The 25,756-nt window shown below is 40.4% G+C and overlaps 3 protein-coding genes across 3 annotated transcripts; 1 reads left to right on the top strand and 2 right to left on the bottom strand.

Moving 5' to 3' along the window:
• Positions 1-1,580: 1,580 nt before the first annotated feature.
• MELLADRAFT_66149 (uncharacterized protein) lies at positions 1,581-2,502 on the bottom strand (the record flags this gene model as incomplete). Its single annotated transcript, XM_007413950.1, has 4 exons — positions 1,581-1,960; positions 2,035-2,171; positions 2,295-2,315; positions 2,417-2,502. The coding sequence occupies 4 exons, from the start codon at positions 2,500-2,502 to the stop codon at positions 1,581-1,583; spliced, it is 624 nt and encodes a 207-aa protein (XP_007414012.1).
• Positions 2,503-3,999: 1,497 nt separating this feature from the next.
• MELLADRAFT_66148 (uncharacterized protein) lies at positions 4,000-4,587 on the bottom strand (the record flags this gene model as incomplete). Its single annotated transcript, XM_007413949.1, has 1 exon — positions 4,000-4,587. The coding sequence occupies one exon, from the start codon at positions 4,585-4,587 to the stop codon at positions 4,000-4,002; it is 588 nt and encodes a 195-aa protein (XP_007414011.1).
• A 2,287-nt stretch (positions 4,588-6,874) lies between these two features.
• MELLADRAFT_109918 (uncharacterized protein) lies at positions 6,875-8,609 on the top strand (the record flags this gene model as incomplete). Its single annotated transcript, XM_007414055.1, has 6 exons — positions 6,875-6,947; positions 7,071-7,163; positions 7,244-7,864; positions 8,108-8,245; positions 8,356-8,487; positions 8,563-8,609. 6 exons carry the CDS (start codon positions 6,875-6,877, stop codon positions 8,607-8,609), a joined length of 1,104 nt encoding a protein of 367 aa, XP_007414117.1.
• Between the last annotated feature and the right edge of the window lie 17,147 nt (positions 8,610-25,756).

Raw genomic sequence — 25,756 nt, 5'->3', positions numbered from 1 at the left:
AGCACTTGAACAATACAATGCCTGGAGCAATCCAATACAATGTGGAATGTCTGACCTCTTTCATGTTGCATTGGGGCACCAGTCTAAACCAATTCTCAATATAATATGGAGGCTTATATTGCATTTTTCATGCAATGAAAGCCAATGTGAAATGGTAAAGCAGAGCATAATTAGCAGAACCCAGAAGACCAAACAATATGGGTGGGATCACAATCACTTGTGTTGCCAATAGCCAACATGAAAAAATGTCCCCATATTGGGTTGGCTGAACCAATACAAGGAAATCCAGCTTTTGGTTTTGGGTTGGCAATACAATACCAATACATTACAATTCATTGAATTATTTTGGGTGTTCTTCAAGCAAACATATTGAAATTGGATGGAATGTTGGTCTGGTTGAACACCAGCCAAAATTTTTGCTTTTGGCCATGTTCTGCTGAACAGAACTGTCAATAATCTGGACAAAGCTGAGCTGTCAGCCAGAAAGCAGTCAGTTTTGTGATTAGTTGGTTGGTCTTGAAAGACACAAACCAGTGATTAGGCAAGAAGAGAATGGCCAAAAGAACCCTAGCTTCACACAAGACCAACCACATGTGTATCCAAGAGTCTGCCAAGGGCTTGCAACCTGCTGGTGAAATTTGGTCTGATGCCAGATTCCCTTTGGCGGGGATATCTTCAGTGGCCTTTTCCCCCATGTTCTCTCAAAGAGATTGCTTGCGAGTATCCTATAAACACCAAAGCAAATTATTTTTCACATTTTCTGTTCTATTCAGATTGTTATGGTCCTGATTACCCCATGGTGTATGTGAAGAAAATGGAGATTGAAGTTCTCCTTTGAACCCAAATCATTGTCTTATTTCTATATACCATGTATGTCTGAGGATGCCTTGATGGTGCAAGCACATCAAGCTATTTTATTTACACACACAGTGTTTTGTAGTTTTTGAGACCGAGTCCCACTTGATTTGGGTAGGTAGACCCGACGATTAGTGTGATTTTGACTTACACAATTGCAATTTGTCAACAACTGTTTAAGACTTTTATGAATCTCATTATGTGTTCATGTCAACATGATACTCCCATACAGATATGGGGATAGAGTCTTAGTCATGAAGTAATAGATCAGAAGGAGTTAAGTTTGAGTTAAGCGTTCGTGTCAATGATGAACATCCTACAAAGCATTCTGACTGTTCTTTTTTGTCAGTGGCTTTTTGATAGTCTTTGATTCAAGACTGTGATAACAGTCGAATATCAGAACGCAGAAGTGAGCCCCTGGCTGGCCGCTTTGCGCGACCTCCAAGTCCGCGATACTTATATAAGTTTTTGAAGGCACTTCATCTGGAAAGAACTGAGGAATTAGAAGCAGAAGAAAATTGAAACCAATCAGTTTGAATTAGTCATGAGTATGAATAAGATCGCATGGAATTGAAAGTCAAGTGATTTAAATCTGGAATTTGATATGCTTACCATCCTTTGATCATCAGGTATCATGTTGACTTCTGTTAAATATGACACCAGCTGGCACTATGTCCTCTTGATTGATTACTTCGAATGCCCTTGTATTCTTCTCAATTTGACTATCAAACCTTATCCGAGTTCTCTGATTCCAAATAAATCAACATTACTTTGTGTATTGGAGTCTCTTCTGGAGTTCGTTCGTCAAATGTATACTTCAGATACGCATCATGAGATAAGCACTGATCAGGGATACTCATAGATCGACTTTGATAGAAATTGTCCACAGCTGAACTCACGGTCAATCTGTTCCGCTTGTAACGTGCCCCGTTGATGCCCCAGTTTTTGTACAAGCCCTCCAAGGAGGTGGATGATGGGGTGCCGGGTTGTTTATGAGCCAAACTGGAAAGTTTCGCAATTCGAACATGCATATTGTCGAGTTGCGAAGCGTATTTTGATATCGGAAAAAGCGTCGTCAAAGCAACATTGAATGTATCATTTTCCCCTGATGATGGCACAAGCAAGCATAAAACACGGCTTGGGCTGTTTGATTAAGTGATACGTGCGTTCCCTACTGACTGACCAATATATGTACAATCTTTGTCGAAGACAAGATAGTAAGATCAGAGTAAAGAAATTTCACGTTCGCTTCAGGGATCGCCTTCTTGATCTTTACAATCGCTGTCTTGGTACGTGAACCGGTACGAGAAGTCATACTGGGTTTAAGTTGCAGTAAGTCGGGGTTTCGACTAGGAGCTGGAAATGCATCGCAGGTGAAAGACGGCCAAGAGATTAGATGACTCTACAAACTCATCACAGAATCCGTTGAGCACACTTACCAGTCACGATCGCAACACGACCTAGGATGAAATTAGAAACGAGAGTAGGAAGTCAGAACCCGATTGAGTCATGATACTGCTTCCCTCAGAAACGGATTGAGGAAAGATTGGTCGATCCTCACCAGATATCGGGCATCTGGCTAGCATCCTCTAGCATCCCATCGTTGAGAGTGACAGAAGAAATTGGCTTCGAGGTAACATCGGGCATTCCCTCATATAGTAGCAAACGCTTCAGTCATGATGAATAGAGTCGATCGATTGATTTGATTGTGTAAAATCCGAGTGACGTCAAGTCGATTGAAATGGGAATCGTTATAGGGATGAACCATCGCATTGACAAATTAGAGCTCTGTGGCTTCAGGAGGGCTTTGTTGACACTCTGTGAACACACGTGTATCAGGCTGTGTTACGTACTCCTGCTTTCTGTACCACAACCACTTGCTTAAATATCAAAAAACTGTTACCGCTGAGCTCCTCGCCATTCACCTTGACTCATATCAAATTCTTGATTCACTCCTATCTTCTTCCCATTCCGCAGGAATCAAAGATTGTATATTGCTTCAGTCAGTAGGGAACGCACGTATCACTTAATCAAACAGGCCAAGCCGTGTTTTATGCTTGCTTGTGCCATCATCAGGGGAAAATGATACATTCAACCACCCTGGAAAGGGCTCAACACCATCACGTTATTGATGTGGGGATGCTGCACTTAAATGCACGCTTCGATGTCGAGTAAAGCTTGACTAGAGCCAATCATAGACTACCATTCTCTCATAAGCTTCAAGCGACGTATGTTCAACAAGTTCTATCTTCGTCTTCAAAGGGTAATCCGTAAGCCTGCTAGCAAGTCGTGTCCATGAGCTTACCACAGATTTGGCTTCAGGGGCCATCCAATAAATATTGAGACATACTTCGGGGCCATTTGTCCTCCATGGCACTGGTGTAGCGTGCAGCCGATTATTTTATCACATAGACCACGCCCGATCTTGAGCCCACGCCAAACCTCTGAAGGAGTGAATGTCCCACTGAAAAGAGGTGCAGCACCTACATGGCCAAAAGTACGGTGGTTTTCTATCTACCAAATGCGAAAGACCTGAAATCAAAACCTGGGTATAGCTTTGTCTCTCAATCGGTTGGTTTTGGAGGGTTCAAACTGACCAAGAGACCTAGCATTCTATAGATAGAGACAAATGATATGCTTATTTCAGAGGCAAAGTGCTTTACACTTGTTCTCATGATCTGATCCAAACAGGCCATTAAAAGAAAAGGATAGCTCGTGTTGTATCAATCTGAAAAGCCCATGCAAACACGTATAACTAGATGGAGTTCATTTGTAATCTCATCTGTTCAGAATGGCTCTTTTGCGCTCAAATCACAATCCTAGCTAATTCGGACGATTTGAAGATACAACAAATTCTTATAAGGTGAACTGTGGGAATTGTTTATATAAAAATGAGTTTTATCTAGAAAATGCACGAGTGGACTCGTAAACGAGATGCACTTACTTGACCGAAAAGCCCGGTAGGTTTGCTATTTATCAAGTGAGCAGAGGGACTTGCAGCCGAGAAGAACTGAGTATATTTTTGCCACTCAATTCTTCGGATTTGAGGGGATCAAATTGACCCAACCTTTCTGTAGTAAGAATCAGATGGTGTGAAAATTTAAGAGGCAGTGTTTTACACTTGTTTTTGTAATCTGATTTGAATCAATGGTCACCGTATACAATCTTCAAATCTTGAGAAGAGAAAAGATAGAGAAAATGATAGATCGGATTGCATCGTTCCCAAAAGTTCATCTGAACGCATACGCGAAGTCCATTGCCTTTATCTCGTCTTTTCAGGAAAGCAAGCTCCTCGCATGCGTAAATCGCAATCCTAGCTAAGTCGAATGTTTTGAACATATAAACAATTCCATAAATCAGCGTGTGTGAATTGTTAATATAGAAATCATCAATGCGTAGGAAGTGACTGGATGAATTCATAAACTTGTAGCTAGAGGAAAGGGTAGATCTGATATAAACAATCACGCGTCTGATCTCTTCAGCACTCGAAATAAAAGCATAAACAATCGCGTCTGGTGTCCTCAGCATTTCATGCGAAGGCCTTTGGGTTTTAAGCGCCCAAGCAGGCATGTTGCAAGTCTCTCCTTCAAAGAGACATACAAGAGGGAAGAGACGAGTTTTTCTCATATCGACCATTATCCATGCAAGCAAGATCTCAGATTTTCCGAGTTCGTACAAAACGATCTTCAGTGATGAAATATAGCTTTGAAGGTTCGCAAAAACATCAGCCATGATGAACAAGTTCGCATTGACTGGTACCAAACAGGGACCTTCTTAATCAGTTAAAAAACGATAAAGATATGTAAATGATCTGTCAATGTGTAAGAGATATACTCAAAATGTAAAGCTCGTTTGTTGTAGTTGTACTGACTACGTACAATGAAATCAGCCTAATTCCCTTTGACATCATACATCTCATGGACCGCTAAGCCGATTTTCCAATGACAAAACTTGTCCATCTTTTCGCTGTGATGCTTAGTCTGTATCAACAAATCGTCCATTCGAGTCTTAAGTCATCGTGTACATCACAAAGAATATTCAAACCCCTAGAAAATCTTTGCCTTCCTCTATCGCTCTCCCATCACATACCATTATGGACTTAGTAGAGAGTGATGACACTTCCATCGGCCAATCATTCTCAGACCCTCTCGTCGTGAAACAAGAAAAGTAAAAGACTTATCTTATACTTTACACATCATATGGAAGGGTAACGTACACATACATCACGTTTCATGGATTGAAACCCAACGAGGTCCAGTCCTTCCAGAACATCAGAGATGACCAAAAAACAATGGCAATATCAAAAATAACATGGATTGAAGAACTGCATAAGAATTCAAAAGAAATTAAGGACCCCAGCGTTTAAACAAACAACTTTACAAAATAAGACTAAAGCCCCGAGTTCTAAGAAAAACCACGTACGACGAGTCAAAAGCATCAAGAGTTGGAGAATGCTATTTCTGAAAATCAAAGTTTTGAGGTTGAAACGGCAATTTGACGAGGTGAAGACAGAGAGAGGTGGAGTAAAATGGAGGCAAGTGCAAGTGGAGGCCATGGTGGAGGCACGTGAAGAAATGATGCAATCATAGAAGATGGTAGATGATCTTCAGTATTTATTCACTCTCAAGTTGACTCGGATCACTTACGTATGACATTTTGCACGTAATATCACTTGGTTCACGTCCAGGATATCGATACACAGTCAGTCAAAGGAAATAAAGACAGCAAAGGTACGTTTCGGAGGTTCATTCAAGATGTCAAAAAGAATACAAACTAATAACGCTTATTTTATCTTTTCCGATCAATAATCTATTCAAATGACCAACATTCAAGAACCTAGGCTGAAAGGCAAGGTCAGACAAACTTGTCAGGAAGGTACACGGTGGGATGTCTGTGGAAAGGTGAGGGTGGCTTTAGAATTAAGGAAACTAAGTGAAGATGGTAAATGATTCCCCTTTTTAACACTCAGCAGGTTATCTCAGAACTAATAGATGTTACTTTGATCAATTCAATTCCAAGTCTTGTGACCCTAACCTAAAGAAGGCGATCAAGATGAAGATTTTAAGGAATCTGATACTCAAAAATGTAATCAACCTTAAAAAATAAGGATACTTCCTTAAATGATGGACTAGTCACGAACACTACGAATGACGTTGAGACATCAGATTCTGTACTCTATACCACCAAGCTTGGTATCTTTTCTCCCCCTATCTAAATTAAGTCAAAAAACGAGTACAAATTGACGTCACTTCTTCACTATAAAAGGTCCACCGTCCTCTCCAGAATTACGAGATCCTCGTCCTTCAAATATCATCTTTAGTGATTAGTGATCAGAATATTCATTATAAATTTTATCCTCATCGCTTTCTATTTCGTTTCTATTGATTGATTCTTCCTTTTACTTGACGTGAAAGAACGATCAAGCTCGTTTCTTCTTTGAGATTATCTTTTATGATTGGTTTCTCACCTCGTTTTTAACTCAATTTTACCTTGTTCTTGATTGCTTCCTGACCTTGGACTCCTTCTGAACTCGTTTTTAACCCTTTCTCAACCCTTTCTCAACCCTTTCTCAACTCGTTCTTGTATTGTGCTTAAATCTTTCTTGTGTCGTTCTTAAAGTTTGATAACCTTTTCTTTACGAACATATCATCAACTCTTACCGATACTTAAGTTGTTCGAATCCTTCGAAAGAATGAGTTTAAATATCAGAATGAATACGCAAGACAAGAGGGCTCACTGCGCTAGTAAGTCATATTTTCAAACACTTCATTCACTCTCTAAAAATTATGTGATTGTATAGAAACTATTGATAAACTTTTTGGAATTCCAAATGATAGATCTCAATATAGCTCCCAATTTTTCAATGAATAGACTACCTCCAATTGGTGGGATGCTCTCAGGGCAACGGCCCTCAAATATTCGAACTCTTTTAAATTGTTTGTCGTGATTTCATTGAAACATCTTACTAAACCGATCGAAATAGCTAATGTTCTTTCACGGGGTGTTCTTTTATGTAACAATGAACAAGACAAACTCAGATGAAACGGGTACGACAATGAATAGTTTTAAACTCAGTGATGATCCAGGACCCTGTAAGTCTATCTTATCCGCTGGTCTATTCAACATTATCCTCAATATCACAAAAGACTATCGCATTCAAGCTCGTATGAATTGATTTGACTCATTCCGTATGATCTGGAATCTTTATTTCGCAGGCTATCAAGCTCACAAGACGATTCCTGAAGAGAAGAGAGTTTATCCACATCCGAACTTACCAGTTTATTACAATTCGGATGATGTCAGAAAAGGTAAATAAACAGTCTAATTCCTTGATAAATCAAATTGATTCCTAAAGAACTAATTCGTTCAATCATACATTTGACAAAAGTGGTCAATGTGAAATATAAAGGACAATCAGTTCATCCGATTGTTTTGGCAAGAGAATTAACTTTCAATACGTCAAATGAAAGGCTCGATGAAGACGAAATCAAAGAATTGAGGAATCATTTGAAACACCATTATCAAAATTTCAGACCACATCAAATTTTCGGTCCAGCCAAAGTTTCCCATATAATTTCAGATCCAAATGCGATTTCAAATCCGGCTATGAATCCAACTGAAATTGACGCAATCCCATTGCAAGATATAGAGCTGGCCAAGATTAAACAAACCCCAGAATTGATGCCAAATAATCATCAAGATTATGATGGATTTGATTATATCTCTTACGACTGGTTACAAGGATCTACCGCACACATTCATACGGATGATGAACGAAGTCAAATGATATTGACCGATCTACATTTTCCTGAAGCTTCTGCATCTACTTCTTTGAATGCTTCTCAAAAAGAAACTACTGAAGATGTTTTACCTTTCAATCACGATCCATCGAGAGGGGTAATTCCCCAACTAGTCCCTCAAAACCTTCGAGTATCTGGGTATAATCAAAGTGTGACAACCGGGCCCATTAATGCCGATCTCATCGACGCCATCCAACGCGTCGTCTTAAGTGAGTTCCATTCTTTGAATAATTTCTTTTGGCATTGAAACTCAAGCCTTCTCGATCCATTTGCCTTGATTATGGCAAGTTTGCTCTGACCGACAATGTGGATGTAGGAAGTCAAGGAGAAAGGCTTCCATGTCGAAGGAAAAAAGTTTCTTTTCTATGGGTAGGAAACAAAATCAAAAATCCAATCCAATAAACAGCTCTCCATTCTTTTTGTGCTGATTTAATTTTCTTTGGAATGCTTAGAGATCAAAGAGACTTTACCAACGCCATCCCTTTATTCTTCGATGGCAGTTGTCATTTTACCAGCTCATAACAAGCCTGGAATGGATGATTTTAAAAGCTCTAGGAAGCTTTCAGATCAATCAGTTCTTCCTCCATCAGGTTAATAATCTTTGGTTTCTCAAACAACTTCATTAGAATACAAAGAGGTTCAAACGGATATTGACTTCTCAATTTTATTTGGGGGTGGGTCGGTTGATGTTTTAAAATAGCTGCCTTCCATGTTTTTCATGGTCCCATTGGCTGTTTAAGGATTGAAGGTTTAACATCTGGTTCATTACCCGATTTGATCTCTTATTTCAATTCACCTGAAAGACCACCAATTGGTATACAGGCGAGATTGAGTGAGCATTATTTTATCTCAAATCTGATATATTAGATCAATCCAATTGACTTCTTTGTTCTTTTTTTATCGTCAGTGGGTGTTCGTTTTGTTATCATTACTACAGTTCCACATGAAAGGTAAATCTTTCTTTTTCTCGCTTCATCTCTTCAAACAAAAATATATCAGAACATGCAACATATTCAATTGACGTTGGTTTTTTTGGGGGGGTTCATAAATCAAATCTTTAAAGACGCGAGATCCCAATGGAAGAAATTCCTTCAATCATCCCTCAAAAAAATAGTTTCTTTTCTTTAAAAAATCCTTGACTTCTTTTCTAAAATAATGAATACAAAAACATACAAAAAATGATTCTTGAATCTTGACTTGTACTTAAAAGAAAATATGTGATGTGTTTTAGATGAATTTTCTTGTAGATTCAACTCTACTTAACAAAATAGAATAAAAGATATGTGCACTAAAGATGAATTTGTTTTGATCAAGGATGACGGTGAAGATAAAAGATAAACATTTGTGAGTGTTTTTTTGAAGAATGATAAGTTGGTATATGACGCGTTTGTCAGAATTTGACCGACGTTTGGTCAAGAAAGATGAATTGATTTGGCTTTCCAAATTTTATGATTTTCATTTCAATGCTGTTTCATTCAATGACTTTGTATGCACAGTCGTTATCAGAAAGGCTGGAAATATCGTCAACAAACTGATCAAAGTCCCCCCCGCCCGAGTAGACTCTTCAACTCACCACAGCAGAAATTTTGGCCATTTTTGTGTTTTTGCTCATTATGAGAATCACAGACCTCATGAAATCACTGATCCGGCCACACATAGCTTCCTTAGCATCTTGTGTGCCTCCTCCTTCTAGTTCCAGATTGTCACTGCAGGTAGATTCACTGCTATTTAAATTCTTGGACACTGTGTTTCTGGGGTTTTAAGCACACCTCAGGGGGTCCTGTATTGAATTATCCGTTGCAGCTACAAGTTTTTACAGCTCTTCTGAGTGAGTTTGATGAGTGAAATATGTGTTGGAAAATGCACAAGCTAATGTAGAAGTCTGAAGAGAAGACCTCTTGAGCTGCCCGCGTTATTTTATGATGTCTGTGACTCTCATAATGGATGATCAAGGAAAACAGCCCAAAAATCCAGCTGTTTTGAGTTGAAAAGTAGGACTTTAGCCGCAAGTCCCTCCCTTGACTGCTTGGGCAGGGGGGACTTTGATAGGTTTATATTGTCAGGTACTTATGGAAGACATGAAACTGACACAAGAGCACCCACTATGGCTGTGACAGGCTGGCTAGCAGTACATAATGTGTACAAAAACAATGTAAAAAATGTGAAACATTGAATAAAAAGTAACAATTATAGGACCCTGTTAGCAACATACATTTGACATAGATCAAAACATTGACCTTACTAACACAACCATGACATGAAATAAATCTTATAAGGAGTTTTTTATATTGTTTTTTTAATATACACCTCAATGGCAATACTTTAAAGTATATATATATAACTCTTGATAAATATAAAAGACACATACAAAGGAGTGTTACCACAAAATATCCATGGGTGGGAAGGGAGGGCATCCAAAATAACCAGAACTTGCTGAGCTTGATGACAAATTTGATGAATTGGAATTCTAGATGAAATTGGTCATGAGAAGATGAATGGTAATTTTGAATGGTCAACAGGATGATGTCATTTTACCATTGCTACAACTGAAAAAATGATCAAAGACCTGGTCTTGTGGTCCATGCATACAATGGATGTAAACAGAATGTAGGTGAATTTCAACATTCACGTACCACCAATACAGCCCAGCCATGGCTCTTTTTCTGCCTGACAAATCCAATGAATAAGAAATCTTTCAGTGGCCAGAAAAGTGCTGATGGAACAATGTTAAAGACAGTGGTGGCGATCATGTGTTCAACTTCTGCTTATAAATTGGGTTCAAAGCACCTGTGTTGCTTTCACTTTTGAGTTCTTGGCCAACCTCAGAATGATACAATTTTTTTCATACTTTTTTGCCACTCAGGTGCACCAAAGATGAATTGTCTTGGGATGTTAAGGGTGCTGGCACATTTCCATTGAATGTCCAGAACCCATTCCCAAATTGTAGCAAAAAGAAAGATTCCCCAAGGGTTAACCCACATCAATGAGTGCAAAGCAGACAGCTGTGGGCCACCACACCTTCCAAAAAATGACTTTCCAAGTATCCCTGAATTCATATTCTACTAGGGCATAGGCGGGCCCGCCCGCACATTCAGTGACACTCAATGTGCAGGCTCCACCACAGAATTTGTCCTGACTCTTGGACCAGTTCAACACCAATTCAAAACCATCAGGCCACACTTCAATGTACATTGTGTTGAAAACAAAATGACATGGACCACTTTTCAAAAGTTGAATGACACCTACATGATGAGTGAGCTGGACCAATGGAGGGATACAGCTGAGGAAATAAAGATGGTGACATAATGAAGAGATGATAGTGCTTTTGGAAGTGAGAGAGCAATTCAACAATTTTTGGGAGTGAACCAGAAAATAAAGAGAGCAATGCTGAACAACATTTCAGCACATGTGTTGCAAAGTGATTGGTGGAAATCAGTCCAGTCAAAAGCAAAAGTAGATCGACTGAGTTACAAAAGTACCAACCAGACTTTTTGGAAAGAAAAACCAAATGAACCATGCAGAAGGCGCGCAAGCTTTGTCCATACAGAGTCAGTGCTTTATCCAAAACCAGTATATAAGTGGGGGCGTGCTAATGAGAAAAGAACCATGTAACAGTTGGGTGGTATACTTATGAAGAAGTATTAAAGAAGCATGCAAGATCAAGGCTGCAATTTGCATTTGGAACAGTATATATCACAGAGAAAGCTGTGATCCTTTCAATCATTTTTTTTAGATGATCAATATATCTTTGAAAAATAAGTTCATTACCTTCTGGAATTGAATTTGAGCTCTGATTATATTCCCTAAACTGATTGTGCATTGAATAATATTGTACATCTAGGGACTGGACTTTCTTGTTTGCAAACCCTACTTCTGAAAGCTGGAGAGATGCTGAATTTGATGATTACAATCATTCAGTTTGATTTATGATAAAACTTGCATCACCTGAAATGGAATTGGTTTTTGCTGTACCTGTTCCAACTACTCTCACTTCTTCAACTCTCCAAAGTCCAGCTGCCATCCATTATCAGACTAATTTGCATTCTCAGCCATATTCAGTTTGGTCTCAGAATGTGTTATATATGGTTTTTAGTGTCAAGGGCTTACAAATTTCAGCCCAAACCTTAAATTGAATGTTCTCATTCAAAACTCAACATTTCAAGCTCCCAAGACCCTCTTCAGGATGCTCAACCTGTTTGATTTCCATCCTTTTCTAAAGGATCTGATCACACCTTTTTTTCTCTTTGTTCTTTGTATTATTGAATTCAAATTTCTATTCAAAAACAACACCTGGGAGCTCCATGAACAACTTCATGTTGATTCTTGAGAAACACAGTACCTGCATAGATATAAGGCTTCAATTTTCTCTCAAATGCTGAAAATGTTGAGTATTGAGTGAGAACATTGGGTTTGGGCATTTGCGGTATCCACTTGAAATTCATGAGCCTTTCACACTAACAATCATACCACAATCTGCTTTGATCACTTTTTTTAACTGTGATCTGCTTTGATTGCCCATTATCATTATTTTGGCTCTTTACCGTGCTTCTCTGGTTGAAGATTTTTTTTCTCGTTTCGTAAAGGTTACTAATGCATTTTGTATTGTTGATCTTGACTGTTTACTCTTAGAAAATTATGGCAAGTACATAAGGTTTCTTTTGTTAATTCAGTTTACTTTTTTTATGGTTTCTTATGTTTGGTAAAAAATCAGCATTCAGATTCACCTTTGGTCTTGCCTGTTCCCCTGCTATATAGTGATATAGCGCACTATATAGAGGATGGAATACAGCACTACCATTTAGTGTTTTTGAAGTGATTTTATCGCTCTGCAACCCCATGAGACACAAAAAAAAGTGATCTTATAGCTTTGGGCTTATAGCAGTGACTCTGCTCCAATATTGAGATGGGTCAAAATCCATAGCATAGCGGACCAGTTTTGGTGTTGGCTCCAGGAAATTATTTTTGTATGCCAGTCTATTACAGCCCATACACTTTTGCTGTACAGACACCTCTCCTGAATGGCACATTCATCTATGACAAGAATATGACCAGTTTGGAAAAAGGCAAAAGGTTACTTAATGTTGTAGAACTTATAGCCCCACAAGGTTTATACAGAGTGTCAGCCCTGAGTACATATGTATGTTCCCAAAGACTAACTTGTTGTCAGGGTGGCTACAACTTATGACATACAGTTGGTCTAGTCAACAACTAGTACTAAGGTCCTGACTAGTATTCCGCTGGTTACGGGGAATGTTCGTAGTACTTGATACCAGAAAATAGATAAGGAAGATACGTTATCAGTTTCGCCTCGAGGAGGATCTTATATTTCTTGAACAAGACTTCAAAACTACTGGCCCACTGTAGGGTTACGGGCGATAGCTGGTCAAGCCTAGGCCGTAGTTTATTCTCTAAAACTCGTAAGTCAAGAGTAGCCTGAGATAAATCTGCAGGGATTCTACCAACAGTTACTGTTGTAGAACCTGGGTCCTTGACCAGAAGATGAGAAGAAAGACTGACTAACCGGCAAGTAGTTTAGCAGATAGGATCTTTCGACGAATGAAGTATAACAACGGGGAGTTTCAAAGAGAAGAAGGTTTTGACGCTGATTTTAAATGACTAAGTTTTCAAAAGGGAACTAATATGATTATTCTTTGAGAATTTCTTAATAGCTAGCAATCGAAGAAAAGAGTTCTAGGTTTTCTATTTTAGATAATGGATCTAAGTAGAAATTTGGGTGTGTAAAATCAGGTGCCGTCCTTCTTTCTTCTGTTTGTTAGCATCGTATTTATACCTTCAGATCTAGCTGTCCTACCTGTAGTTATCTTACTACGATCTTTCTTTAGCTTTGGCTCTTCATGCTCCGAACGGGTCAATAATGTCTGCCGGTGTACTTCTCACGCCTAGTCTTACCTTGACTAGTCAAATAGGATTTTTACGTAAGAAAGTTAGCACTTGGATCATTTTACTTCTCATGATCCGTTAACTACTTCTTACGCTTTCTTTTACGTAATCTATTGGTGACTGTTTTAGTCTGTGAGTTATTTCTTGGTTAGGTAGATTGTTTTGTCCCTCTTCATTCATTATCTTACTAATGATTTCCTTGGTCATGGGATTGGTTGCTTTAGAACGTAGTATCTCCGACCTAGTGTTCTTCTCAAGATACTAGCGGTGTTATATTCTGTTCTCACAGGTAGTAAAAGGTTCTCTTGGTATATTAATTGTTCTTTCATTATTGAGACATTGAGACTTTCAATACTAAAGTCATTAAGATGTAAAATAGAATGTCTTACAACTTTCAATTGTATATTTGTTTTTCTTTTAAGTTATATGATTTATTCTAACTAGCTTATATTTGTTATCTAAAAGCTAGTGCGACCTTTGAAACTAGGTCTGTAAGTTGTATTTTGTTTTAAGATATATTCTGTGATAAAAGGAAATATTATTTACATGTCTTGTAGCTCTTCTGGTTCTTACGCTTAAGAGCTCGAGAGCTGACACTTGTAATATGTAACCAGTACTCAGAAACCTAATTACATGTACATACAGCTTAGAGACCATATGTAAACTCACATTCATCTGTTGTTTATTTTTCTTGGATGCTTTTGGATCTTGAATCTTTGCCCACAGCCCTATCTCCTTCCCATCATTCCTAGCCATTACTCGTTTGAACTCCTTGTAAGTTTCAACATCAATGATACTCTTAGGGCGAGTCTTCCCAAATTCACAACTATGGTTGCTAGTGCCAAGAAGCTTCAAATCTCGAACCGGATATTTATCAAAAACTACACTTCAAGACAAGATTTAGTTATGTTGTAGAAACCAACTAAAACAAGAAATTCAAATATTGAATTTCCAATGGCATATCTGGATTGCCATTAATGTCAGGAGTCCAACAGTATCCTTGGCTCCCAAATTCAGTGAGTTTTGTGGCTTGGCCTCGAGTTGGCAGAGTAATACTCGCTGGTCCGACCTTTGACGCTTCTTGGCACTACCAACCATACCAAGAATGTAACCATTATAATTCATCTTCCCCTCTCTTTCAGCCTCTTCAAAAAGAGCTTGGCAGCTCAGATACTTCTTCTCCGCATAGACACCAATTGCAACCTTCAGCTTGCTGATTTCAACATTCTTGAGCTCAAATTCAACTTTGACATCATTGAGTTTAAAGTGTGAGTAACCAGTTGAGTCACCAGATCTATCTTGTGCTGAAGTCGAGAGATTCTTCTTATAAGCATGCATTGTGAATGTGGTTGGCGATGTGTTGGTGAAGATGGGGAATAAACCACCATTGTGAGGGTGTGGAGATGTGCTGCACTGACGAGGAGTGAGAGATGTTGCAGGTTGATTGTGAGCTCGTGCAGTGATTGTAACTTGAGAAGACATTCTTGAGTGACTGGTGCAGCTGGGGTGGTGTGATAATTGATCTTTGAAAGACTGATATCAAGTACGATCAAGTCCAAATTCGAGTGAGGGAAGGGTATGGGTTTGTAGTGGGTGTCTGAAACTCATTTCTGAGGGCATTTACTCAAATTTCAAGGTTTGATCTGGTAAAAACTTCTTTATTTTTTTCTCGATGTCCAACAGATAAAGAAATAGCTGTACCTTTGCTAGAAAGGTTGACACCTTGGGCCAGTTTTTTTATTTTTTTTGACTGCACCCGCATCACGGCACCGCAAATGTATCCTGAACCATTCAAAATCAGTCCACAGGGAATTTCGTCACCGCTTTGGTTTGCTCCAATGAACACCTACAGTCGCTACTCGCTCAGCACCATTCAACGCAAGCTTTAGACTCACCTGACAATTAACTTGAACAAAGCTTGGGTTATCAGTCTTCGGAAAGACCTAGTCGCCAATCCGGAACAAACCATGTTTTTTGAAAACTAGACGATTTTTTTTATTCATCTCTTGTGGAGTTTATTGAAACAATCAATATCAACAATCACATTCATGATCCAACTTGATTCACCTCTCTCGCTTCTAGCTCAAGCATTATTTATATATGGCTTGTTTTCATAAAGATCCTCATGTTGTATGGCAACCATCTTCTCAACTATTTACCTCTTGAGAAATCCATTCAAGTCATTTGATCAAAATTATCAGCTCTTTGCTTGTGAACAATCCTAACATTCTAATATCTACAAACATCTTGGTCTAAGATATGTCCATTCAATCTCTACACGCAAGGTGAAACAAATTTATTTGCTTCATCATTCTGAGGGAATATTGAAAGGTGATTGATGCATGTGAAGCTACTGAACAATGCACAATGTGAGTTGAATCATTGTCAGTCAAACTCCATCTGAGTGGAAAGAGAAGTCCCAGATTTGAAGCTGAAGTGTACAATGAGATGAGCAATCAACTTTGATCATTCAATCGACTTGCAACGACAAGAGAAGAAAGCTTGCCCAGTTTTTGAAGAACTCAATGATTTAATCATTGTGAGTTGTCTCATGATTTTCCTTGATTCAAAGCAAGTGAGCAATGCCAAAGCATTGTTCACTATAGGAAGAGAACACCATGACTAAATCAGAAATTTTTCACAAACAATCAGATAGAATCTATGTAATAGGGTGTGTTGGAACATCTTGCAGCATTGGGAATAGAGGCAATGTAATAAGGCTTGTTGAATGGTCATGCTCAAGGTGTGGAATTGAGGAAACCAAAGCAGCAACAACCATGACAAAGGTCTGTGTTGCCCTAACCTAACTAAGTCCCTCTCGGGCAAACAAGTAGTCGAGAGAGGGACTTATGGCTTATCCACGAAATTTGGCGTGTGAGCCTGTGGACCTTTGGCTGGAGCATTTTTCAAACTAACACACTGCATTATCTTGCTTACAAAAATCCCCTGGAGCCAAGAAATGAATTATTCTGTGAATCATTCTACATATGCGGGTTTTTTTAGATAGAGACTAACCCCCAGGAAGGTCATCAAAACATTGATTGAAAAACTCCTCTTTCTTGTAAACTTTGAGTGTGGTTGAGAGCAAGCCTGGCTCGCAGCGTAAGCAGGAGCGCGCAGCGCGGGTCTGCGCAGCGCTCGGCGCTGTCGCATAGCAGCCCCGGGGCCACAAACCCCGGGCACTACGCTTATCGCTCACATTTTGACCCCATATTTGGAGGCGCTGAGCTATCCGCTTCCATCTCGTCAAACCATTGTGCTCTTGTAGAGCTACGCAGACGTTTCGGACAACGAGTGTTACACCTACCTCCAGCACTACCAAGCCACCACCCTGTCACCTCCTAACCGGGTCACCCAGTCGAATCCATCGACTATTCAGTTTCGTTCGATAATAACTCACCCCTTTGGGTTAGCCCAGAGTCGACAGTTCAAATACCCACTCCACGACCTTTCCCAACCTCACAATCTATTCCGTCAAATGTGGACAAATGGAGACCGATCTCATCAGACTCAAGACATTGGTAAGTCGTGTTTTACAAATGTCCCTCCTTTTGAGTATAAAAGGAGTTCATCCTTTCACCTTCCAATCAACACACCTATCCTTCATTGTATAGTTCTGACCTATCTTTCAATCTTTCCACTCATTAGCTACCACTTCATACAAATCCGCTCAAGTTTTTACTTAAAATCACTTCTGTCATGTTGAACAAACAGCCAACGATCGACTCCTTTGTTTCTTCCGGCTACGAGACCGATAACGTTTCAAATGTACCCATCCGTCGTTCTTCTCGCATAGTTACCCCTGCCCGAAGACCCTCTGGCATGATAACCCCATCATCAGATTCTCGACGTGGAATGGGCGACCTATTCTCAGTCAGAGATGTACAAGACGCCCATGTCCATTGACGTCGAGAGAGGTCGGCCTCATTACCAGGCGACCAACCTCAAGCTCCTCGCGGACCAGCACGTGGACGTTCCAGAACTGTTGCACGTCCATCATCTTCTGTAAGTCGTCGATGTTCTCAATCAGATCTTTTCCAACTTTTTAATGTCTCGCTTTTATTGATAAACTCCATTGTTTATTGCCTACTTTTCCCAACCCTATTCCAAAATACTACTGTAGGTCAACCACGGATGTTCTGACTCGGTGTCCGGTAATGATGTCGATTCCGAGGAAGCAACTGTAATCAACTTGTTTTCTTCCACTTCCACATCAACTGCGGTGAGTAATTTAACTTCCTCTCAATCTCATCACACATTCATTACCTGACACTGATAGTTGTGTATCAAAAACCATAGATAAACTCGGCCTCGGGTCCTCCTGAAGTCAATTTGGCCCAGGATTCAGATGACGAGAACGCGCGTCTTACGAAACGCAAAAGGAATCAGCCAAATGAACAATTCGACAGTCCATACTCGTTCTTTGGAAAGCCATTTCATGGGGAAAAAGATGTACGTACCATGATTTCCTTCTTCCGTTCGAACATTCAGCTAACATGTAAACTATTCCTGTAGCCACTTGACCAACCTGGCCTTTCTTACCCTTGCCTTTGGTGTAACAAGGTGGTCCGAATTAGCTTATCTTCTTGGTCGAATCTCAAGACGCACAGGGACGGTAATCGTGCAGCCGGAAAGTCTGGTGCCGGCTGCCCTCGTCGGCGCCAGGCTATCCAGGCTGGTGCAAAGCTTCCACCTACCAAAGACGATGTACAAGCTCAAAGTCTCAAAGAAAATCATCAAGGTTCCCTTTCAGCTTTTGTCAACTCGCCTCCAGTCTTTTCAAACAAGACATTGAATCAATGTCTTTCAGTGTGGCAAGTCACACATGCAATTCCTTTCATTCGAATCGATGACCCTATCCTCAAGGCGATAATGTACTGGTTGAGGCCGGATGCCCGTGTATTTGGACGAAAATGGTCTGCTGATGAGGCGAAACGCCTTTACCTCTTGCTTCGTGGTTTGTTTATTGAGCAGGAACTCAAAGTAAGTTTTGCACCATATTAATCTTTGTTATCAGCGGCTTTCGAAATTTATAAAACATGTTCTTCCTTTTTTGATTGTCTCAGAGCTTCAACAGTAAATTCTGTCTCATCCAAGATGTTTGGACGGTGAAGGGAAACCTCCACGCGTTCATTGGAGCATCAGTCTCGTATATCACAAGTGACTGGAAATATGTGGTTCGCCACTTAAGCATGAAACTTGTTGCTTGGCATCACCAGGGTCAATTACTTGCTGAACCTATGGTAACGATTCTGAAAAAAAATGACCTTTACAAGAAGATAAGTCCCTTTTCCAATCTTTCTATCTATCTATTGACAAGTCCTGACAAGTATGGGCCGTGAAATTCATCGACAGCTCCAGGAAGAGGGCCTCATCTCCGGCCATCATCTATCTTGGAATCCAAAACGAATGTCGATTAGATGCTTTTGTCATAAGATGGGTCTTATTGTCAAGGCCGGCCTTGATGCCCTTGGAATGAAACCTAGACAAATCCTCCACAATACTTTAGGTAGGTTCCTGCAAGTAGAAGTACTAGCTGTTATTGACAAGGACGAAGATGAAGTCAACGAGATCGCACCTGAATTAAGCCAATCTGAATTACATGAAGATAACTTGGATAGTGATGATCAGGATGACTTAGATAGCAATCATAGCAGTGATTCCAACTCAGATGGTTCTAACAACGATCCAGAAGAGGAGGATTGTGAACAAGATGATGAACCTGAGATTTATCATTGACGTAAGGATGCTTATCTTCTCGGCGATACCTATATGAAGTCTTTGACCAAGGATGTAAGTCCCTTGTTTTATTTATCTATTCCATTTGACTTCACATGACTGATGACGACTTCATCACATTCTAGATGGACACTGTGAATAAAAAGCTCACAAGGTCTAGCGGTCACCGTGCGGACTTCAATCGAAGACGAGAAAGAGCAAATGTCCAACGTAAGAATGATGAATTACCGGCACTCAAGGCCCTTTTATCAGGTCACGGTATTCGATGGGGAATCCAGGCGGAGCGGTGGGAGCAAATGTGGCACGCACGAGATGTGAGTTGTTTATTTTGGATTTGACGGGTTTTATGTGATGGCTAATTATGCCAAATATATTGGCTTGATCTCCTCTTTCAGCTGATTGATCGAGTGATGAAAGACGATCTAGCTGAGGTACATTCAAAGAAACGACGTCCACGGAAGGACGGCAAGAAGCAAGGCTATTTTGAAGAGGTTGTATTCTCTGTAGCCGATTGGCAAGCTCTGCGAGATCTTTTGGACATTCTCACAGTGAGTAGTTCCACTTCATACTTTCATACCTTTAAGTCTTTCTCAATACTGACCACATTCAACTCAACCCTATCTGATAGCCATACAAGGTACTAACCCGTGAGATGGAGGGTGACAAGCCCACAGGATGTATGGTACTGGTCAAGTACATGCATCTCAAGTCGTCCATGCAGGATAGATTGGACAGAATGCATGTCAACGACCCGCTTTATCCAATGGTAGATATCATGATCAATAAAATTGATCTATATCTCAAGGAAGCTCTCGAGTGTGACACACTTGTCTTAGCAAGTGTCTTTCACCCTAGTCTCCGAGTTTGATTTTTCTCTCGTGCTTTTGGAGAGGGGTCTCCCGATCATAAGCGCGCCGTAGGACTATTAGAAGACGTGTTTACAGAGGAACGGGATGCAAGTGAACTTCGAACTCAACCGGCCAGCCCTCCAACTTCTTCACCAATCAGATCGGCTACCAAATCTTTTGGAGACGCCTTTCTAAATCTCTACGATGAGGTCGAGACACCAAATGGTCTCAGTGAGCTCGACCGTTACATCCAAGGCATCGATCCGATGCTTTCCCCTGACGCACACAACCCCCAACATGCGTTGGACTGGTGGAATGTGAGTACATTCTCCTTTCGTTTTCCAGACTCCTATACTGACCTCTGATCTTATTCAGACTCATGGATCAAAGTACCCAGTCTTGTCGGTTTTGGCTCGGAACTACCTTGCAACACCGGCTTCTTCAGCAGCCCCTGAACGATCCTTCGCTATTGCCGGAAAAGTGTGCACAGCAGAACGAGGTGGGCTGGTTCCTTGTATGATCGAGATGTTGGTAAGCAGTCAGATATGGTCACTGGAAGGAGTCCCGTTAACCAGTGACTTTGCTGATGTTGGCAAAGTCATTGAGTATGGCAAGAAAGTGGTTCAAAAGAAAACCAGAAGGTCTCACTTCTAGTTTGTTTATTTGTTTTGTCTTTTAATGTAGTGTTTTCATTTCTTTACACTCCTTAAACTTGTTTTTTTTTTGATTTTTTTAAAAAAACTTTCTTTACACTCCTTTAATTTGTTTTGTTAACTTTTCTTTACGGTCGTTACTCTTGATCTATATTTGGAATTGATGTTTAAATTTGTGGCTCCCTTTACAAAAAAAACGCTTTTTTTTGTCATGCAACGCTGCAAAGCGCTGCGATAAAAAATAACGCTTTCAGCTTATTTTTCATGTGAGGGTCTTTTTCCCGCTGCGGCTAAAGCTACTGGGCTTGGCCAATTATATTTATCGCTGCGCTTCAGGAATTGCGGCTTGCAGCGCTGCGAGCCAGGCTTGTTGAGAGTTTCTCAAAGACAGGAGTAAATGACTCTCTGAAACCTCCGCAGCAAATTACAGAGGATGGAATTTATCCAAAACATTGAGCTTGAATAGATTGATAGCCATTTGGTTTGGCATGCTGATACCGGCACAGGTGTATGTAGGATAATTCACAGCACAAATTGTTTCTTGGCTCCAGAGGAGTTTTGTAAACAAGATAATGCAGTGGCTTGATTTGAAAATTACCCCAGCCAAAGGTCCACAGGCTCACACGCCAAATTTTGTGGATAAGCCATAAGTCCCTCTCTCGACTACTTGTTTGCCCGAGAGGGACTTAGTTAGGTTAGGGCAACACAGACCTTTGTCATGGTTGTTGCTGCTTTGGTTTCAAGTCCCTCTCTCGACTACTCGTTTGTCCGAGAGGGACTTAGATAGGTTAGTGTGTTGCCTGATTTTGAACGAGTCAGGATATATTTGCGGCACAGTCAAAAAAATAAAAAAAATGGGCCCAAGGTGTCAACCTTTCTAGCAAAGGTAATATGCTCACCGCAGCCGCCTCTCGGCACCACAATTAGACATCCAGGAAAAATCAGACATGTAGCTCAAGTCAAAAAAAATTGCAAAAGGACTGTTATTTAGAAACATTTGAATTGACAAAGAAGAGAAATAATAAACTAATGTATTGAATGATTGTAAAAAATGATTCCACATATCTCAAAGGAGTAAAAGACTTTTCACAGAAACATCTAGCTGATAATTAATGGCTTTTTATCGTCAAAACAAGCATGATGAATCTCAGAAAAGGTTCAAAGACTGTTAAGTTAGTAACCCATCAATTTTACCTTTACCATTCACTTGGGTTTCATCCAAGCTCGTCCAATCAGGGTATGAGACCATGTAATAAGCCTCCAACCAAAGGGACCTTCTTCACGATATGTCCAAGTGGAGTGCTTCCATCAGAGAACCTAATGACTTCTGTTGAAAATCGAACCACTTGACCACCATGAGGACTATTTCCTTGGAATACCAAAGTTGAACGGTAATCCAAGTTCTCGTTTGGTGCTTGTCCTGCAGTAGTTTGAAGTTGACCATCAAAGACTACCGTAAACGGTTGTTGGGAGACTAAGTTAACTGAATTGATTTCGGATTTCTTTTGTCAACCTTATGATTCTTCAATTTGAGCTTTGATACACTATATTTAAAATTGGTACATACTAGATCGTAAAGTGGAAGTCACTCGACCACCAAAGGCATCCTTATCAAACGCTCTAGCATAATCTAAAATTGATACAAAGAAACATGTCATCAGCTGAGCCAAATGTGGGGATGCTTTCAAGATGAGATAGGAATACATAAACCCACCGTAAGCGTTCTGTGAAGAGTCTTGGGTACTGAGTAAATCGTTTTTGTTCTCTGCAATATAATTTCTACCGAATACATTATAGGCACCAGCGTAATCTTGTTGTAGAATCTTTTGACCATAACTGAGGATGAGACCTTCAATCCTTACTGCGTCATGGAAACTGATAGCTGCGAATTCATAAGAGGAGAAATGATGGGTCAATCTGAAATGAAAATATCGTGAGGATGAATGAAAGTCACTTACCGGGATCCATGAATGGGGGCACGAGGCCAGGAATATGGCTTGAGAGAGATCTACCATCAGCGAAGCTTTCAACGTTAAGATAAAACGATTGAATTTGACCCGCAATAGCCTGTCTCCCTCTGAACGCCACCGTACAAGAATATCTAATGGGTACATTAGCCGTAGGTCCGGCAGATGTAGATAACAGCCCATAAAAGATAAATACGAGTGGATATACAGAGACTAGTCTGACTGTTATTTATAAGACGAGAGTCCAGTTGTTAGATCAACGACGATCATTTGAACGTATTCTGATTCACTCACTCTGTGCTAATGTTTGGCTCAAACGACCCCCATAGGTAGATTGTTGGAATGCGGTGATGAAGGCTAAACAGGAGCCGACCACGATCAATCATCCAAGGTTTGGTTCACAAATGATTTAAAACTTGGAATACAATCAACATACCGAATTTATTAGCCACATTTAATATCTCTCCTCCCGTGATATCGTTTTGGTAAATCATCTGGGTCACACCTCCAAAAACCCCAGCTGGTTGAAGTATATCATATGCCGCTCCAAAATCTCCACCTTGAACTTGTTGACCAAATTGCAGTAGTAGACCTTCGATTCGAACAGCATCTACAGGCCTTATCCCTGATAAAACCCCATAATATCTAAAGTTGACCAAAAAATTCTACACATGATTCCAAATTGAGAATGACTTACTGGGATCAATTTGCGGGGCTACTATACCTGGGATATGACTTGCGAGCTGAGATCCATCAGCAAGTCCTTGAAGTTCTAAGCTAAAGTATGTGATTTGTCCTTCTTGAGGTTCCTTTCCACTGAAGGTGATTACACCCCAAAACTCTATAGCAAGATTAGCGGTAGGACCTGCATTAGTCTTAACCCAACCTCTTAGACCGATAGAAAAAGTCGGAGCTTTAAGTCGGTAAACTATTTGTAATGAAAGAATCAAAAGGTTTCTTGAGTTATCAGATAAAGCTTCAATCAGATATCGAGAAGATTGAAAGACATGATGACAGACCGTCTGTTAAATTGAGCGTTAATTTCCCACCAAAGCTAGATTTTCTGAAATTTGCAGCAAATTCTATTGATGAAGATCAAAAACATTATTTCATGATCTCTCGTAATTAACTAAGATGATTTCCTTGATACACCCACCTTGTGCGCTTCGTATATATTCAACTGCTCCACCTGTCAAATCGTTCTGAACTACGATTGTGCACCGAGGTCCAAAAACATTGTATGCAGCAGGATAATTTCCAGATTGCATAGCGGCACCGTATTTCAGTAAGATACCAGTGATCCCACCAATATCACTACCTGCGAGATCTGATGGAAGTGATAAAAAATGTTTTAGAGTCATCGTGATCAAATGTTACATTGATCAGATTATTCACCGTGAAAATTTGGGATCGAGAATCCTCCAAAGCTTGCGCCGGCAGCCCCCGGTGAGGGAGAGCCACCCGCTGCTCCAGACTGAGGAGAACCTTTAGAGATTCCTATGACTTTTTGATCCAATGATTGTACCTGTCCATAGGCTGGATGGGCTCCCGTGAAAGTATAAGTGGCGGTAAAATCAATAGGAGTGTTTGGCAAAGGTCCGCTGGTGAGGGTGATAGTTCCAGTGGTGGAAATTGTAAAAGGTGTAGCCGCTTGAAGAGTGACTGATCGAGTCAAGTCGGGATCATCAGTTTTATTTTGTGAAAATGGAACGGAGGGAAGGCATACCGCTCGATAATGCCAGTTTGAGCTGGCCTCCAAACGAGTTTTTGGTGTAGTACTTGACAAATCCTGATAAAGTTAAACAGTCCATTGAACATTGCTAGGTTTTTCCCACAAGTTTCAAAAGTTACAGTACCATCTTTATCCGTGATCGTATCTGAATCTCCAAGGAGTTGATTCTTAGCAGTGATTTTAGCATTGGGGGCGAATATTGACCAGGCATCGGCAAACTTGCCCGACGCAATATCTGAGGAAAAATCGGCGAAAAGTTTTAAGATGGTTGCTTGATCGGCAGCCGTTATTTCTGGAATGGTGGACGATATTTTCAGGACCTATGCTCGAGGAGGCAAGCTATACTATGAACTAAATACATACTACTGTCTATGGTGGGCGCCGATGGGTTAGCCTTCGTAGGAGCAGATGTGGTCGCAGGGACTGATGACGGAGGCGTGCCCACAGAAGCATCGGAAGGAGCTGCGCTTTTACCGCTGGAGATTCCTACGACTGTTTGATCCAATGACTGTACTTGTCCAGGCACTGGATGAGCTCCCGAGAAGACGTAGGTAGCGCTGAAATCTATAGGGGTGTTTGGCAAAGGTCCACTGGTGAGCGTAATCAGTCCAGTGACTGAAACTGTAAAAGGTGTGGCGGCCTTCAGAGTGACTGATGGAGTCAAGTTCGGGGACATATCAGTCCCAAGATGTGGCTAGATGGCTTTTGTGAGAGGTGACGCATACCGCTGGATAATGTCAATTTTAGCTGGCCTCCAAACGAGTTTTTGGTGTAGTACTTGACAAACGCTGATCAAGACAAAAGGTTGATCAACTACTGCTAAGTATTCGAAGCAACATTGAAAAGCTTAATTACCATCTTTACTAGTGATCGTGTCTGAATCACCAAGGAGTTGATTTTTTGCAGTGATCTTAGCATTGGGAGCGAACATTGACCAGGCATCGGCAAACTTGCCCGACGCAATATTTGAAGAAAAATCGGCGAAAATTTTCAAGAGGGTTGCTTGATCGGCGGCCGAGATTTCTGTGATCATGCACAATATCTTCAGGACGTGTGATTGGAGAGAGAGACTAGGATATATCAACTAAATGGACATACTGCTATCTACACTGGGCGCTGATGCTTGCGTGGAAGCAGAGGTTTGAGCTTGAGCCACGTCAGTTATGGATTTGAGAGCGATGGCGTCATCAGTTTCGTTATAGCATTTGTAGAAGGATATCATGCCAAAGAAAAGAAAGCAGAGAGCTCGCAGCCAACTCAC

Source organism: Melampsora larici-populina, assembly GCF_000204055.1.
Source record: "Melampsora larici-populina 98AG31 unplaced genomic scaffold MELLAscaffold_40, whole genome shotgun sequence".
Lineage (NCBI taxonomy): Eukaryota > Fungi > Basidiomycota > Pucciniomycetes > Pucciniales > Melampsoraceae > Melampsora > Melampsora laricis-populina.
Note: the sequence above shows the minus strand (reverse complement) of the source record. Positions and strands in the feature narration are given on the sequence as shown.